A 19,179-nucleotide genomic window follows, 5' to 3' on the forward strand; every position below is an offset into this window, starting at 1 on the left:
GTTTGGTCACTCACCTCTTGAATGCTTGGTTTTGCACTAACGCTAACCACATTTGTTTTTCCAAGTGTTTGTTGTCCTTACTCCTTTTGAAGGAATCACAAGATGGTGCGACATTGGAGAGTGCCCATTTCGAGCTTCAAGATGACAAGTACTTGGTGAACGTCCACTTCTACACGGCGAAGCCATCTCTTTCCCATGGTGATTTGGTTTTTGATCCGAGGTCGGATCTTTCCCAAGGGAGGGGAGATGATGCGGAGCATCCTATGGACATCACCATGTCAAGAGTCCGTTCGGCGGGTGACACGTGCGACATCTACTTCACATACACAAAGGTGAATCATCTCCTATACACGTGCTCACTTGACCCCTTCGAGGATGGTATACTACTTGACACTCTACTCGTGTGCATGCATAGGTATTGTCAGAACACTACAGACGACGAGGAGGAGTGCAAGCGCTAAGGAACAACTACACCATCCGGGAGGGAAGCCTGGAAGCGACGACAGAAGAAGACGGAGCTGCTGAAGCTACATCGGCCGGACATCAGGCACCTGTGCAGCCGCCCAACTGCTGCACCAATAGTCGGCCGAACAAGCCTCGGTGGCCGGACATCCGGCGCCAACCCCGGACATCCGGCGCCTCCCAACAGCCCGGACATCCGGCATCTCCCCCGAAAATCCGGCACCGACGTATCCAGAGAGCAGCTGAACCTCCACTTCAGCCCGGACATCCGGCCGCGACCCCGGACATCTGGCTCGTCCCGAAGCCCCGGACATCCGGCCTCCAGCCCGGACGTCCGGCACCCGCGCGTGCCTAACCGGGCCAAAGGCCTATGTACCCCCTCCTCACTTACCCCTTCGTGGCTCTAGACTATATATACTCCTCCACCTCCTTTTAGTTAGGGTTAGCGTTGTGATAGCTCATATTAGAGATAGAGCCTCACTCATCCACACTGGATCTACTCCACGAGAGAGACCGCGACCCCTCTACGGAGAAGATCCACGTTGGATTAAAGACCTCCTCACGGAGAAGACCATCAAGACCTCCTCACGGAGAAGACCGGTTACCATTTGTATCGTCCCTTGTTGACTTTGAATCTTGTATCTCCTTTTGTGTACTTGGATCTAGCATATGTGTGATCGTTCTTGTTGGTTTGAGTGATTCTCTCGTGTTCTTCGTGTTCATCGCGGGTTCCGCTCCTTTCGTGAAAGATTGTCCATCCAAGGTTCCACCCTACATCACTTTCTTACAGAAAACACCAGAAGACACAACTATTTCTTTTTTGTTTTCCATTTTCCGTTCTTCATCTGTAAAAGGAAAAAAATATTTGTGGGTAAAATAAAAAAACATAGAAGAAACTATGGCTAGATACCTAATGATATTCACAGAACCACACAAGATACTTTCTTATCGAAAACCCCAGAAGACACAACCATACAAGATCTTGTACGTTTTCTTTGTATTTCTTTCAACTATTTCTATTCAAAACCGTAGGACCTTTTTTCCCTAATCCACGCTCTATTAGAATATAACTATTTGTTTTTTTCGTTTTATGTTCTTCATTTCGAAAATGAAAACAAATTTATATTAGAATAGAACTATTTCTTTCTTGTTTTCCATTTTCTGTTCTTCATTTGTACAAGGAAAAAGATGTTTGTGGGTAAAATGAAAAAAAAACATAGGAAAAACTATGGCTAGATACCTAATGATATTCACAGAACCACACAAGATACTTTCTTATAGAAAACACCAGAAGACACAACTATTTCTTTTTTGTTTTCCATTTTCTGTTCTTCATCTGTAAAAGGGAAAAAATATTTGTGGGTAAAATAAAAAAAACATAGAAGAAACTATGGCTAGATACCTAATGATATTCACAGAACCACACAAGATACTTCCTTATCGAAAACACCAGAAGACACAACCATACGAGATCTTGTACGTTTTCTTTGTATTTCTTTCAACTGTTTCTATTCAAAACCGTAGGAAGTTGATCTCTCGAGTGCTCCGCGCCATCGCCTTCTCTTTTCAAGTAGGTCGCCACCCCATCCTTCCACTGTCCCCCTCCCCCATGTGGGAATGTGTGAAGGCCCCGATATATCGGATGGACTCATAGTGTTTTTCGACTCACGTCTTTTAGGTAGGTTTTCGATAACTGTTACTTTTTTTACCCTTTTGACGGTGGTGGCAGCGACACTCGGTAAAGTATTCTCAAACAATGTGTTGATGGTGGTGACAACAAAGCCGGTCCAGCGAATAAATTCCCTCAAGTCTCTCCATTTCGATGGTGTCATCGACGGTGACATCAATGGCTAGACAGTGTATTTTTCTGCCAGCCAATTTGGCTGGTGAGGTTATGATCTGCAGGGTTTCTTGGCTCATGAAACAACCTCCTTTTTTAAAAGTATCAGATCTATTATAAAAATTCACAGGAAGTACAAAACACCTTAAACATTATAAAATTTACACAGAGATTTCGAGACCATCGAACGAGCACTACTACCGTTCGAATGAGCCGCTGGTGCGCCGTTGTCGTCACTCCTTTACCGGAGTCGGCTTGACCTTGTCGATGACAGTCGGAAAGTTTTCACATGGCTTCCTTTTATCCCGCAGCCTCGCCTCCGTCATGTTGGTATGACCTTTGGTGCTGACATGATGCATGCGAGAAACAATGGAGTCTTGGCTCTTAGATCTGCAACTCTTGCAGCAGTGACGATGTCGTCTTCAGGATATTGGATCGACAAGACGTGTCTTTCACGACTTCTTGTCTGCGATCAACAACGACAAGATGTCGGCTACAATGGAGTGGTATGCGGCGGCGCGCCATCGACCCGTTTGGAATGATGAAAATGGCCGATCCTTTGAAATTTTGATGTACTCGCTTTGTAAACAAAAAAAAAATGTTTTAGATCACTAAAGAGGAACTTTCTTAGGGAACTTCTTTGTTTTGTTTTTGGGGCATTTGGTTATTAGATCCGCGTTCTTTTTCGCAAAATAAACAAATAAATAATCAGAGTGTATAATAACGCATCAAGATTCGTGCGGAATTAACCTGCTCAGATTGCAGGAAAAAGATAGCACGGTCGACGATCCTCCGCCGCAATCCTTCTAATCTGCTGCTGGAGAGGAGAGGCCAACGTAGCTTAGTGTCCAAACATACCGACTAGCGAAGGAGGTGGTGGCTGGCGGCGGCAGCAACGGCGATGGGGATCTGGGGCTGGCCGTGGGGGCGGCGTGGGCTCTCGGGCTTCGGATCCGCGTCCACCGCTGAGGACATCGCCGCCGGCATCGACGCCAGCCATCTCACAGCCATCGTCACAGGTGCGTGCTTCTGCTGCAGCACTTTTTACGAGACTGCTTGTCCCTTGTGTGCTACTGCTAGTAGTGGCTGGATGCAGAGTCTCATCGCTTGCTGACAGTGTGCTGATTAATTAACAAATTAGTGATTAAAAAGCTCAAAATATCATTAATGGGATTATTTGCATTTGGAATCTGTAATTATTGGAGCTATTTGTACTGTATTATTTTTGAGTAAATAGTAAGGGAATTGTACAGTTATCATGATTTAAAGACAGTTTCAAGCACATTTATGCTCATTCCGAGTACAGTACAATACATGAGGCAGACTGATGATTCTGCACTATTGATTGTCATATGCAGGAGCAACAAATGGCATTGGCAAGGAGACGGCCAGAGTTCTTGCACTGAGGGGAGCAAACGTGATCATACCAGCAAGGACGCTCGAGAGTGGCCTGAAGGTGAAAGAGAGCCTCGCTGAAGAGGTCCCGAGCTCCAAGCTACATGTCATGGAGATGGATCTGAGCTCCCTCGACTCTGTGCGCACCTTCGCGGGCTCCTTCAACTCCTCCCATAAGCATCTGAACGTCCTCATGTATGTCATTGTAATTAGGCATCATCAAATATTCAAAAGAGGCACACAGTTTGGTTGGTACTAGTAAACACACTCACTGGGTTATTTATTCTGGCCTTCTCTGAAGAAACAATGCAGGAATAATGGCCTGCCCTTTCCAGCTATCCAAAGATGGCATTGAGCTACAATTCGCAACGAATCATCTCGGTATGTATTGTGCAGTTACATCCCTTTATGTTATAAATAAGAGCTGTATAAGTTTGTCACTAGTGTCATGACCGTCGTGTAGATGCCTTTGATCGTACACTGTTACCCATCAACAGTCATTCATGTAAACATCAGAATATCTGCTATTGCTGATGCTGCGTTGATATGAGATGTTCAGTAGTCCAGGCCTCTTCAAACACCTTTTGAATTTTTCACCTTGCGAGCAGGCCATTTCTTGCTGACAAATCTTCTACTTGACAAGATGAAATCAACTGCCAAGGAGACCGGTGTGCAGGGTAGGATCGTAAACCTAGCTTCAACAGCTCATAGAAGGAGTGATGGCAAAGGCTTTGATCTGAACAAGCTGAACAACGAGTCCAAGTCAGCAATATGCTATTCTTTACTGATTTTGTTTGCATGAATTCAACATAAGATCTAGCTGAAGTTCTTTCTAACGTATTGAAAATTTTACAGGTACAATGCATTTAGTGCATACTCACACTCCAAATTAGCAAATATTCTCCATGCAAATGAGCTATCCAGGCGTTTTCAGGTCTGCGATCTCTTACACGTTACATCCCTATTATTCATCATGAGTTAAGCCTAGAACACAAGCGCCAGCTGAAACCTGACAATGATTTTTAGTAGTCTAAGGCTCTAAGCGATGCACTTGCAAAATAATGTTGTTATTTTGTCTGAGCTGATGAAACATGATGCACAGTAAGGTAATACACATTGTGTCAGGCCTTAAAGGACTAAAGGTTGTTTGCTGGAAATCCAGGAAGAAGGATGTGATCTGACTGCAAATTCGCTGCACCCTGGAATCATCGGAACCAACATCGTTCGCTACATCACGACAAACAGTAATATCACTGAAAACATAACACATCGATTCCAAAGGAAACTGTTCTGCCCAATACACTTAGCAGTACCCCAAACCTTAAACTGAATGTTCTGCAGGTGTGCTGGCCTCGATTTTCTCGCTGGTCAAGCCTTTTGTGAAGGATATACCCCAGGTAATCGAGACATGGCCGTCAGTGTCAATCTCTTACAAGAAGATCAAGCATATCTCTCATTCCAAAATACACGGCCATCAGTATCAATGTCTCCCAAGAAGATATTTTTCTATGAAAGCTAAAATGATAACAGTATTTTAGCCTGACAAGACTAATCTGTTGTTCAGGGAGCTGCAACTACCTGTTATGTGGCATTGCATCCTGATACCAAGGGTGTGTCCGGCAAATACTTCGCTGGTTGCAACGAGGCGACGCCGACCTCCGTTGCAAGAGATGCAGAGCTGGCCAAGAGGCTGTGGGCGTTTAGTGAAGAACTTGTAGAAAATAGATCAAAATGATGCGATGCGGTGTGCTGTGATTGTGTGCAGCGGCGACGCATAACTCCGCCACTGATTGTTTGTATATATGCATGTACTGATCGAAGAGGGTATGTCTACCTACCTACTGTAAACTGCCAAAAAAAATCCGTGAATACGGAAAATCTTTGCATATCTTTTCATCGATAGGAGAGTGTAGAATACATGGTACAGGGTACAGAAGCAACTCGCAAGCCTGTACACATGGCTGGCCTGAGCGAGTTGCCGGTGCGCATGTAGTCTAGGGGCTGCCCTGCAAAAAAAAAATGTAGTCTAGGGGCTGTGTTACCCCGATACACGATGGCCAACGTTTCCAGGAGAAGGAATTTTTTTGAGAGAAGGCCATCATGACTAGCTTTATTAACTTAGATCAAAATTATATCGTTCACAAGGCTATTGACGACACATGCAGATGGTTCGTCAGTCCAACTATCTGACACTTTATTACAAAAACTAAACTTAGCTAGCTCATGAGGTGCGGTATTCGCCGCACGAAAACAATGCTTGAAGGTGACCCTCCCAATTGACGTAACAGTATCCAGACACTCCGCAAAGACTGCTGCCGATGCATCCCACCATTGTGTTTGTCCTGTGCAAAATTGAATGACTTCAAGGGAGTCTGATTCGGCCTCAACCCGATTAAAGCCTAATGAGTTTGCAAATTGAAGGCCATCTCGCATTGCCCTAGCCTCCATAGCCGTAGCATCTGAAGCACAATCATTGTATTTGCATTGAGCACAACCCATTGTATTTGCATTGAGCACAACCCGGAGGAAGGATTGCTAAACCTTTGTCACCGGCGTGTGCCCAGAAGCGAGATTTGTCTTAAATGGAGTGCACCGTGCGCGCGAGAGAGGTGTTGAAGATAAAGCCGTACCCCTGTTTCCAGATTGTCGAGACGGTGAGAATGGTGAGGGAGGCAATGCCCTGGCGAAAGCAGCCGGTCGAGGTGGAGATGGTAGAGGTGAGCCATTCCATAAAGTCATCGCCGTGCCTCAGGGGTTCGACAGTAAGGGCGCGCCAAGCAAGCACCTCGTGTCAAACTTGCCGAGAGAAAGCGCATCCGGCGAAAAGGTGTTGCGTTGTCTTAGACTCCTGGTCACATAGAGGGCATATATTGTCACGTAGAGGCCATGCCGAGCAAGACGATCTGCTTTCCAACGTCTGAGGCTCCACCGTTCTCCACAATATCTTGTTTCCAGCGAACCACAAGAAGATCGTTGGAAAAATAGAAGGAGAGCACAACACTGCCAGCAGAAAGAGGTACTCTCCTTCCCTTATCTGTGTAAATCTTGTTGGGGAACGCAGTATTTCAAATTTTTTCCTACGATCACGCAAGATCTATGTAGGAGATGCATAGCAACGAGAGGGGAGAGTGTGTCCACGTACCCTCATAGACCGAAAGCGGAAGCGTTTAGTAATGCGGTTGATGTAGTCGAACGTCTTCGCGATCCAACCTATCCAAGCACCGAACGTACGGCATCTCCGCGTTCAGCACACGTTCAGCTCGATGACGTCCCTTGATCTCTTGATCCAGTTGAGCACAAGGGAGAGTTCCGTCAGTACGACGGCGTGACGACGATGATGATGAAGTTACCGGCGCAAGGCTTCGCCTAAGCACTACGACGATATGACCGAGGTGTGTAACTGTGGATGGGGGCACCACACACGGCTAAGAGAAGACTTGGTGTGCCTTTGGGGTGCCCCCTCCCACGTATATAAAAGGGGGGGGGGAGGAGAGGTGGCCGGCCCTAGGGGGGGCACGCCATGGGGGGAGTCCTACTTGGACTCCCGGTCCAAGTAGGATTCGGTCCCCCCGCCTTTCCTATTCCAAGTAGGAGAAGAAGGGAAGGAGGAAGAGGAGAGAAGGAAGGAGGGGGGCACCGCCCCCACCCCTTGTACAATTTGGACTGGGCAAAGGGGGGCGCATGCCACCTACTGGCCAACCCTCTCTCTTCTCCACTAAGGCCCATGGTGGCCCATTAACCTTCGCGGGGGGGGGGGGGGTCTGGTAACCCCCGGTACTCCAAAACTTATCCGAAACGACCCGAACCATTCCGATGTCCGAATGTAGCCTTCCAATATATGAATCTTTATGTCTCGACCATTTAGAGACTCCTCGTCATGTCCATGATCTCATCCGGGACTCCGAACAAACTTCGGTTCATCAAAACACGAAACTCATAATACAAATCGTCTTCGAACGTTAAGCGTGCGGACCCTATGGGTTTGAGAAGTATGTAGACATGATCGAGACATATCTCCGGTCAATAACCAATAGAGGAACCTGGATGCTCATATTGGCTCCTACATATTCTATGAAGATCTTTATCGGTCAAACTGCATAACAACATACGTCATTCCCTTTGTCATCGGTATGTTACTTGCCCGAGATTCGATCGTCGGTAACATCATACCTAGTTCAATGTCGTTACTAGCAAGTCTCTTTACTCGTTCCATAATGCATCATCCCGCAACTAACCCATTAGTCACAGTGCTTGCAAGGCTTATAGTGATGAGCATTACCGAGAGGGCCCAGAGATACCTCTCCGATACACGGAGTGACAAATCCTAATCTCGATCTATGCCAATTCAACAAACACCATCAGAGACATCTATAGAGCAACTTTATAATCACCCAGTTACATTGTGACGTCTAATAGCACACAAGGTGTTCCTCTGGTATTCGGGAGTTGCATAATCTCATAGTCCGAGGAACATGTATAAGTCATGAAGAAAGCAATAGCAATAAAACTTAATGATCATTATGCTAAGCTAACGGATGGGTCTTGTCCATCACATCATTCTTCTAATGATGTGATCCCGTTCATCAAATGACAACACGTGTCTATGGTCAGGAAACTTAACCATCTTTGATTAACGAGCTAGTCAAGTAGGCATACTAGGATACTCTGTTTGTCTATGTATTCACACATGTACTAAGTTTCCGGTTAATACAATTCTAGCATGAATAATGAAAATTTATCATGATATAAGGAAATATAAATGACAACTTTATTATTGCCTCTAGGGCATATTTCCTTCAGTCTCCCACTTGCACTAGAGTCAATAATCTAGATTACATAATAATGATTCTAACACCCATGGAGTCTTGGTGTTGATCATGTTTTGCTCGTGAGAGAGGCTTAGTCAACGGGTCTGCAATATTCAGATCCGTATGTATCTTGCAAATCTCTATGTCTCCCTCCTTGACTTGATTTCTGATGGAATTGAAGCGTCTCTTGATGTGCTTGGTTCTCTTGTGAAATCTGGATTCCTTTGCCAAGGCAATTGCACCAGTATTGTCACAAAAGATTTTCATTGGTCCCGATGCACTAGGTATTACACCTAGATCGGATATGAACTCCTTCATCCAGACTCCTTCATTTGCTACTTCCGAAGCAGCTATGTACTCCGCTTCACACGTAGATCCGGTAACACCCGGATGTAATTTACCTTATATGTATCCCAACTCTTGCCGTTTCCGGCCTAAGTTATTTTATTTCCTTGGGTTCGGGTTTTTGTCTCCGTGTGTTGTTGCCTTTGTCATGCATCTCATATCATGTCATCATGTGCATTGCATTTGCATATGTGTTCGCCTCATGCATCCGAGCATTTTCCCCGGTGTCCGTTTTGCATTCCGGCGCTCCTATCTCCTCCGGTGGTCCTTTCTCCCTCTTTTCGTGTGTGGGGGTTAAACATTTTCGGATTGGACCGAGACTTGTCATGCGGCCTTGGTTTACTACCCGTAGACTTCCTGTCAAGTTTCGTGCCATTTGGACTTCGTTTGATACTCCAACGATTAACCGAGGGACCGAGAAGGCCTCGTTTGTGTTGCAGCCCAACACCCTTCCAATTTGGCCCAAAACCCACCAAAACCCTCTCCATCATCTAGAGCATTCGATCACGATCGTGTGGCCGAAAACCGCACTCCATTTGGAGCTTCCTAGCTCCCTCTATGCCTATAAATAGACCCCCTTCCGAAACCATGGGTCTTCTTCCCCCGAAACCCTAGAAATCGTTTTTTGCCGCGCCGGACATGTCCGCTCCGCGCCGGACGCACCGCCGCCGCCGTCTGCGCCCAACCAGGGCGTGACACGTGGCGCCTCCGCGCCCCACATCGCCGAAGCCCGCCGGGCCCAACCCTGCCCCCCGCGGCCCGGATCCCGCGCGCCGCCAGCCCGCGTCTTCTCCGGCGCCAGTGCCGCGCCTCCTCGCCGATACTGCGCATCGCCGCCGTGCCCGAGGCGCCTCACCGCCGTCAGCCGCCGTCGCCGTCCGGCGACCTCATCGGCCCCGCCACACTTGCCGTAGCTCAGCCCGGCGCCGCCTCGCCGTCCCTCGCCGCGGTTCGCGCCGCCGCCGAGGTCCGGAGCTGGGATCTCCTCCACCGCGCCTTCTCCATTGCCGGCGCCGTCCTCCCCATCCTCTTCTCCGGCGAGCCCGCCTCCGCACTGCTACAGTGCTCGTGCTACAGTAGATCCAGATCTGGATCGGTTGACTTCTTCCCCGAAAACCCTAATTATTTTGCAAACTTTGGCATGCTATAACTCTCTCATAGTAGCTCCGATTTGTGCGTGTAGCATATCAAAATGTTCGTCTCAACGAGTACATCATTTCATCTCACTGTATCATTTTCATTTGAGCTCATCTTGATGCCCGAAATGCTATTGGAAGAGGGCTATATGATAAACTTGGCAGATCTGTTTCATCAAATAGATATTTGTCATTTTGCCATGATTAATGTGTGCATGATATGCTCCTGAGCTCTACATGTGTTTTGTTATATGCCATACCATCTTTACAGAGGTGCTTACCATGTATTTTTGTGACATCTGTGGTGACTAGCACAAGCTTGCAAAGTAGCGTAATCGGTAATGCTGATTTCAGAGACTTAGAATTTCACCAAGTCCTTGTCCTGATTTTGTCGGTATGCCATATGTTCATGTTGTTTCCTAGTGATCCGTGCCTCTTTTAAGGATGATCAGTAAGGATGATTTGTTAAAATTGTGGTGCTCTATCCATCCATGTCTTTGTTTGCATTTATGGAGCACCCTAACTTGAGTCAATCGAGCTCTACTTTTGCTATATCGTGAATCCTGGCAGATTGTTGACTTGTTAGCGATTTTGCCGAGGATGTTGCTATTGATCCGTGCATGCTATGTTGTTGTCCTTGCAATGTATAGCTTCTATGATATGTATTCTTGATGGGTGTATGCTTAGTTTGTCATTCCATGCTCTGTAGTGAGTGCATCGAGCTGGTAAACATGCCTACTCGTTAACTGATTTTGCATGCTCCAGTTTTTCACTAAGTCTGAGATCTGTTTATGTTTTTGCCATGTTCACATGCTTGCAATGATATTTTCTGATCCCTTTGGCTCAAGGTCACTAAGGGACTTTTGTTAAGTGCTTTGAGTAGCTTCATGCCATACCTTGCTTTGCCATGTTAAGATCCTATAGCTTGTAGTTTTCATGCTCTAAAGTATGCTTCCTGATGTTAAATTCCAGACTTGTGTTAATTTCACTAAGTCTGAAACCTGTTATCATTTGCATTTTTGCCATGCTTGTTTGAAACTGTTAATGGATGAATTAGCCGTAGCTCAGTGTTCATATTTTGTCAATCATCATGAGTGGATCCCTGCCATGTATTTTGTTGTCATGTTTGAGTGCTGTAGCATATTTATCTTGTTGCTTTTAGATGGCTATTTGCTGATAATCGCAGACCGGTGCCATATTTGTTTTGCTTGCCATTTCCAAACCGTGCATCCGATTCCGGTGATCTTTATATCGATTTCAACCGTAATCACCTCACCTTTCCAGTGGCACTCTTGGATTTCCAAGTTGAGGACAGGTTCAATCATTCCTTGTCAAATCTTGCATATGCATCACATATCGCGTCCCGCATAGTATACCATGTTTGCATCATGTTGTTTGAGCATTGCACGTGGTTGATTGTGTTCCTTTTGCTTGTTTGGGTAGAGCCGGGAGACGATTTCGCTAACGAGGAGCCCATTGAGTTGGCTTACGAGGATCAAGTCAACTCTGACAACTTTGCAGGCAAGATGATCATACCCTCGAAATCACTTCTATCTTTGCTTGCTAGATGCTCGCTCTTTTGCTATGCCTATGCTACGATACCTACCACTTGCTTATCATGCCTCCCAAATTGCCATGTCAAACCTCTAACCCACCATGTCCTAGCAAACCGTTGATTGGCTATGTTACCGCTTTGCTCAGCCCCTCTTATAGCGTTGCTAGTTGCAGGTGAAGATTGGAGATCGTTCCTTATTGGAACATTGTTTATTGTTGGGATATCACTATATTATCTTGTTATCTTAATGCACCTATATACTTGGTAAAGGGTGGAAGGCTCGGCCTTTTTCCTAGTGTTTTGTTCCACTCTTGCCGCCCTAGTTTCCGTCATATCGGTGTTATGTTCCCGGATTTTGTGTTCCTTACGCGGTTGGGTTATAATGGGAACCCCTTGATAGTTCGCCTTGAATAAAACTCTTCTAATGCCCAACATTGGTTTTACCATTCGCCACCTAGCCCTTTTTTCCCTTGGGTTTCGCGGACTCAAGGGTCATCTATTTTAACCCCCCCCTGGGCCAGTGCTCTCTAAGTGTTGGTCCAACTGAGCGATGTGCGGGGCTACCAGGGGCAACTCTGGGCTGGCCTACCCGACGTCTTGCTCATCCGGTGTGCCCTGAGAATGAGATATGTGCAGCTCCTATCGAGATTTGTCGGCACATCTGGGTGGTGTTGCTGGTTTAGTTTTACCATTGTCGAGGATGTCTTGTAACCGGGATGCCGAGTCTGATCGGCTTCCCGCTAGAAGGAATTTCCTTCGTTGATCGTGAGAGCTTGTGATGGGCTAAGTTGGGACACCCCTGCAGGGATTTGAACTTTCAAAAGCCGTGCCCGCGGTTATGGGCAGATGGGAGTTTGTTAATGTCCGGTTGTAGATAACATGAAACTTAACTTAATTAAAATGAATCAACCGCGTTGGCGTTGATTCGTTGGCGTTGTTGAGTCTAGGAAAATGTTTTGAGTCATTTAGGATTATATATATCGGAGAGTTTAGGAATTCCTTTTACTCCCCAGTCCCTTCATCGCTCTGGTAAGGCATACTGACGTAGAGTTTTGACTCTTCTCTTCTCAAATTTCACTACAATTTTTTTAGGATCACGCGGGTATCTTGAAATCGTTTCGATCAATTTGTGACGAGAACATTGTTCTTGGTGCCCCCTGTCATTTAGGGGTTGTGGCAGTGTCCCGGGGAGTTGAGCTCCGAGGTGTTGTCGTCACAATTTTATCGTTGAGATTCTGGAATACCTGAGTTTCGCCGACATTGAAAATCTCTTTTATGCAGTTGTTGGTGAGATAACCTCGACGCCACCCGGTACTGGGGCGGGAGTTCGGGAGTATTGCCATAACTTGTATAACAGATGCTTTTCGAAGGTTGAGGTAGACGATTTCCGAAGTTTTTCTCGTATATGTGCAGCTCCTATCGGGATTTGTCGGCACATCTGGGTGGTGTTGCTGGTTTAGTTTTACCATTGTCGAGGATGTCTTGTAATCGGGATGCCGAGTCTGATCGGGTCTTCCCGCTAGAAGGAATTTCCTTCGTTGATCATGAGAGCTTGTGATGGGCTAAGTTGGGACACCCCTGCAGGGATTTGAACTTTCGAAAGCCGTGCCCGCGGTTATGGGCAGATGGGAGTTTGTTAATGTCCGGTTGTAGATAACATGAAACTTAACTTAATTAAAATGAATCAACCGCATGTGTAATCGTGATGGTCTCTTCTCGGCGGAGTCCGGGAAGTGAACACGATGTTGGAGTAATGTTTGACGTAGGTTGTTCTAGGATCACTTCTTGATCATAGTTATTCGTCTGTGCTTTGCCTTCTCTTCTCGCTCTCTTTTGCGAACAGGTTAGCCACCATATATGCTAGTCGCTTGCCGCAGCTCCACATTTTACCTTGCCCTACCTATAAGATTAAATAGTCTTGATCACGAGGGTGCGAGATTGCTGAGTCCCCGTGACTCACAGATTACTTCCAAAACCAGATGCAGGGACCGATGACACCGTTCCAGACGACGCGCGTGCGCTCAAGTGGGAGTTTGATGAAGACTCTCGTTGTTACTATGTGTCTTTCCCAGATGATCAGTAGTGGTGCCCAGTTGGGGCGATCGGGGAGCGTGTCGCATGTGGGGGTTGATCTTTTATTTTGGTACCGTAGTCGGACCATGAGTGTATTGGATGATTGTAATGTTATTCATGTATTTGTGTGACGTGGCGAGTGTAAGCCAACTATGTATCCTTTCCCCTTTTAGCTATTTACATGGGTTGTTGTGAAGATTACCTTACTTGCGACATTGCTTTCAATGCGGTTATGCCTCTAAGTCGTGCTTCGACACGTAGGAGATATAGCCGCATCGAGGGCGTTACAAGTTGGTAATCAGAGCCTTCCCCGACCTTAGGAGCCCCCTGCTTGATCGAATCGTTGGCGTTGTTGAGTCTAGGAAAATGTTTTGAGTCATTTAGGATTATATATATGGGAGAGTTTAGGAATTCCTTTTACTCCCCAGTCCCTTCATCGCTCTGGTAAGGCATACTGACGTAGAGTTTTGACTGTTCTCTTATCAAATTTCACTACAATTTTTTTAGGATCACGCGGGTATCTTGAAATCGTTTCGATCAATTTGTGACGAGAACATTGTTCTTGGTGCCTCCTGTCATTTAGGGGTTGTGGCAGTGTCCCGGGGAGTTGAGCTCCGAGGTGTTGTCGTCATAATTTTATCGTTGAGATTCTGGAATACCTGAGTTTCACCGACATCGAAAATCTCTTTTATGCAGTTGTTGGTGAGATAACCTCGACGCCACCCGGTACTGGGGCGGGAGTTTGGGAGTATTGCCATAACTTGTATAACAGATGCTTTTCGAAGGTTGAGGTAGACGATTTCCGATGTTTTTCTCGGATATGTGTTTAGGGATGGATACAACTGGATGTAGGATTTGCTAGATTTGGGTGAGATATTATGCTTCCCCTGTATCCCCAACACCTGATTGCATAACCGGAAAGGTTTGGGAGTTTCATAGGTGGGAATTCTTGTAGCTCTAGTTCTTCTTCCGTAGATATTTGGTTTGGGATTGGGTAATCCTCACCAAGTATTCATTCTTGTCTGTACCTTGTTGGTTTTATTCTTCTACCTCAATTCTAAGTGGCTTCTCAATTTATGGATATGTGACCATTTTGATAGGAATGCATTCGTTCATTTGGTTCGGATGTGAAGACTTTATGTTGCAATTTCAACCCGTTTGATTCAGCTTCGATATTTGCCTGTCAATGTGCTAATGGATGTCAACCTCTTCGGGATGGCTCCTCCAACGCGCACGACTCCGAATCCTAATCCGCCTCCACCACCTCCACCTCCGGAGGCATGGCAAGCTGTGATGGCCGCTACCAATGCAAACACGCAGCTGATCATGCAACTTCTTCAAGAGCACAATCAAGGGAACCAGGGCCAAGGCAACAATCAGAATCACTTTGCTACACTCAACCAGTTCCTTGCTAACCAGCCAAAGACCTTCAGCAATTGTGTTGAGGCAACAGACGCTGATGATTGGCTCGTGGACATATGCAAGCATTTTGAGTGCAGTATCGTCAGGCCTGAGGACTTTGTCAAGTTCGCTTCCTTCCAACTCAAAGACCAAGCTGCATAATGGTTTCAGCAGTACAAAGATTCTAGAGGAGGCCGTGTGATTACCTGGGATGAATTCTGTCAAGACTTCAAAGCTCATCATATTCCTCAGAGCATGGTTGAAAGCAAGCGTGAGGAATTCCGCAACCTGAAGCAAGGCTCTATGTCTGTTTACGAGTACAACAAGATGTTTCAGAAGCTCGCCTGTTTTGCTAAGCATGACATCCCTGACGAGAAGAGCATGATATACCAATTCAGGGGTGGTCTCAGAGAAGAAATCCAGCTAGCTCTCGTTCTCTTTGAGCCCAAGAGGTACGATGAGTTTTACAACATGGCAATGAAGCAAGAGACTGCTCAACTGAAGTGCGATGCTTCCAAGAAGCGAGTCAGAGATTCTATTCCTTCTTCCTCAACTCAAGTGGCTAAGCAGCAGAAGTATTGGCTTCCTCCTCCTCCATTCCGTCAGCCTTATCAGCAGAAGAGCAAATGTGGCAGTGGATCTTCCCCCCCCCCCACCCCCGGCTTTCAGAACAAGACTTCGTCTCAAGCTCCAAGATCAAGTGCTCCGTATCACCGTCCACTTTCAGAGGTCACGTGCAACAAGTGCCAATAGAAGGGTCACTATGCCAACAAATGCTTCAATCAGAGGCGTCTCCCTCCTCCTCCTCCTGTCAGATCTGCAAGTACAGCTATGGTCAAGCATAACCCCAAGTCTGCCAAGGTCAACTTGTTGAATGCAGCTCAGGCAGAGGACTCGCCAGATGTGATTATGGGTAACCTTCTTATTAATGACATTCCCGCAAGAGTTCTTTTTGATACTGGTGCATCTTTGTCATTTTTATCGAAGCCTTTTGCATCCATGCATGATGTGCACACTGTTGATTTGCCTAAGCCGATAGCAGTTTCTTCTCCGGGTTTGTTCATGAACACCAAAATGATGGCTCCGGATGTTACTATCATGTTGGGTGACTACAAGTTTCTTTCTTCTCCAATGGTCCTTGGTAACTCGGATATTGATCTTATTATTGGAATGGACTGGCTTTCTAAGAACAAGGCTCAGCTTGATTGTGCTGCCAGGAAGATTCAATTGACTCATTCGTCTGAGGATGTAATTGTCTTTGCTGCTAATGACGATACCATCCGTCTGTTTTCTCTCAATGAGAAGGGCGAACTGGATGCCATCTCTCAAATTCCATTCGTTTGCGAATATCAAGATGTCTTTCTAGAAGAGCTTCCAGGAATGCCTCCGCACCGGCCAGTTGAATTCGTCATCGATCTTGAGCCTGGCACGGAACCTGTTTGCAAACGTCCTTACAAGCTTGGACCTGAAGAGTTGAAAGAGCTGAAGAAGCAACTTGATATTCAAGAGCGAATGGGTCTCATCCGACCTAGTTCTTCTCCGTGGGGTTGTGGAGTTCTTTTTGTGAAGAAGGATGGAACGGACCGACTCTGTGTTGACTACCGTCCATTGAACAAGAAGACTATAAAGAACAAGTACCCACTTCCCAACATCAACGAGCTATTTGAACAACTCAAAGGTGCTCAAGTATTCTCCAAGCTTGATCTCCGTATGGGCTATCACCAGATTCGAATTCATGAGCAAGATATTCCCAAGACGGCATTCAGAACAAGCTATGGGTCATATGAATATACTGTCATGTCTTTTGGCCTCGTCAACGCTCCTCCGACTTTCTCTCGCATGATGAAGTTCATCTTCAACCCTTACACAAATGACTTCGTCTTGGTCTACCTCGATGAAATTTTGGTCTTTTCCAAGAACAAGGAAGATCATGCCAAGCACTTGCGTCTGGTGCTCGATAAGCTCAGAGAACATCAGTTTGATGCCAAGTTTTCAAAGTGCGAGTTTTGGCTCGACGAGGTTCTCTATCTTGGGCATATCATCTCTGCCAAGGGCATAGCGGTGAATCCTGAGAAGGTGTCTGCAATTGTGAATTGGGAACCACCTCAGAACGTGAAGCAACTCCGCAGCTTCCTTGGTCTCGCAAGCTATTGTCGAAGGTTCGTTGAGAACTTCTCAAAGATCGCGAAGCCGCTTTCCAACCTTCTCCAGAAGCACGTGAAGTATGTTTGGTCTCCGGAATGTGACATCGCTTTCAACACCCTGAAAGAGAAATTAGTCACTGCTCCAGTTCTGACTCCTCCTGATGAATCCAAGTCGTTCGAGGTCTTCTGCGATGCCTCTCTTCAAGGTCTTGGTGCAGTGTTGATGCAAGAGAAGAAAGTTGTGGCTTATACCTCTCGCCAGTTGAAGCCCAACGAGAAGAACTACCCCACTCATGACCTCGAGTTGGCGGTAGTTGTGCATGCTCTTTTGACTTGGAGACATCTCTTATTGGGAAGAAAAGTGGACATCTTCACTGACCACAAGAGTCTCAAGTACATCTTCACTCAGCCTAATCTCAACCTCAGGCAGACTCGTTGGGTCGAAATGATTCAAGAGTATAATCCGAGCATCGAATATACTCCAGGAAAGGCCAATGTAATTACTGACGCATTGAGCAGGAAGGCATACTGCAGCAGTTTGATTCTCAAGCCTTACCAACCCGAGCTTTGTGAAGCTTTCTGCAAACTCAATCTGCAAGTTGTTCCTCAAGGTTTCCTCGCCAACCTTCAAGTCTCTCCTACTTTGGAAGATCAGATTCGCGAGGCTCAACTTCTTGATGCTATGGTGAAGAAGGTGAAGATTGGGATTGCCAAGAGTCAATCCAAGTACAAGTGCTATCGCCTTGATGACAAGGATACTCTCTTCTTCGAGGATCGCATTGTTGTGCCTAAAGGTGACCTCCATAAAGTCATTATGAACGAGGCGCACAATTCGCTCCTCTCCATCCACCCTGGAAGCATGAAGATGTACCAGGACCTCAAGCAGGCTTATTGGTGGACTCGAATGAAGCGCGAGATTGCTCAGTTCGTGAATGAATGTGATGTCTGCAGAAGAGTGAAGGCAGAACACCAACGACCAGCTGGTCTCCTCCAACCTCTTGCCATTCCAGAATGGAAGTTTGACCACATTGAGATGGACTTCGTGACGGGATTTCCAAAGTACAAGCGTGGCAATGATGCTATATTCGTTGTCATCGACAAACTCACTAAAGTGGCTCACTTTCTGCCTATCAAAGAGTCTATCACTGCAGCTCAATTGGCGGAGCTTTATACCTCTCAGATTGTCTCTCTACACGGCATTCCACAGTTGATCTCTTCAGACCGCGGCAGCATCTTTACCTCCAAGTTTTGGGATTCTTTTCAGAAGGCCATGGGCACCAACATTCGTTTCAGCACAACTTTTCATCCTCGAACTAGCGTTCAAGTCGAGCGTGTCAATCAGATTATGGAAGATATGCTCAGGGCTTGCGTTATCTCTTTCAGTATGAAGTGGGAAGATTGTCTTCCATATGCCGAGTTCTCCTACAACAACAACTTCCAAGCGAGTTCGGGCAAGGCCCCATTTGAAATTCTCTATGGCAAGAAGTGCCGTACTCCTCTTAACTGGTCAGAAACCGGTGAACGTCAACTTCTTGGAAATGACTTGATCACAGAGGCAGAGGAGATGTGCAAAGTCATTCGTGATAACCTCAAAGCAGCGCAATCACGCCAGAAGAGCTACTATGATAGTAAGCATCGTGATTTGGCTTTCGAGATCGGAGACCATGTTTACCTCCACGTCTCTCCAATGAAAGGTACTCGTCGCTTCGGTATCAAAGGGAAGCTTGCCCCTAGATACGTGGGCCCTTTCAAGATCGTCAGCAAGAGAGGCGATCTCGCCTATCAACTCGAGCTTCCTCTCAACTTTGCAAATGTGCACGACGTGTTCCATGTCTCTTAGCTCCGCAAGTGCTTCAAGACTCCTGACCGCACCGTCAACTTCGAAGACATTGATCTCCAAGAAGACCTTTCTTATCGTGAGCACCCAGTTGCTATTCTTGAAGAAACTGAGCGCAAGACTCGCAATAAGTCAATCAAATTCCTCAAAGTCAAGTGGTCACACCATTCCGACCGTGAAGCC

At 46.3% G+C, this 19,179-nt stretch overlaps 1 protein-coding gene across 1 annotated transcript; it reads left to right on the forward strand.

The window, feature by feature from the left end:
• Positions 1-3,072: 3,072 nt before the first annotated feature.
• On the forward strand, positions 3,073-5,583 carry LOC125550751 (short-chain dehydrogenase TIC 32, chloroplastic-like). Its single transcript, XM_048713833.1, has 8 exons — positions 3,073-3,321; positions 3,661-3,892; positions 3,999-4,078; positions 4,306-4,459; positions 4,553-4,631; positions 4,860-4,941; positions 5,039-5,094; positions 5,262-5,583. Exons 1-8 carry the CDS (start codon positions 3,204-3,206, stop codon positions 5,430-5,432), a joined length of 972 nt encoding a protein of 323 aa, XP_048569790.1. The 5' UTR covers positions 3,073-3,203; the 3' UTR covers positions 5,433-5,583.
• The last annotated feature ends 13,596 nt before the right edge of the window (positions 5,584-19,179 follow it).

The sequence above is a fragment of the Triticum urartu genome, chromosome 4 (genome assembly GCF_003073215.2).
Source record: "Triticum urartu cultivar G1812 chromosome 4, Tu2.1, whole genome shotgun sequence".
Lineage (NCBI taxonomy): Eukaryota > Viridiplantae > Streptophyta > Magnoliopsida > Poales > Poaceae > Triticum > Triticum urartu.

Bases quoted from the DNA above. Each gene is read 5' to 3' on its own strand.
- LOC125550751 (XM_048713833.1), top strand. From the start codon at position 3,204: ATGGGGATCTGGGGCTGGCCGTGGGGGCGGCGTGGGCTCTCGGGCTTC. The intron at 3,893-3,998 runs GTATGTCATTGT...CCTTCTCTGAAG, and splicing joins AAGCATCTGAACGTCCTCAT to AAACAATGCAGGAATAATGG. The intron at 4,079-4,305 runs GTATGTATTGTG...CCTTGCGAGCAG, and splicing joins ATTCGCAACGAATCATCTCG to GCCATTTCTTGCTGACAAAT.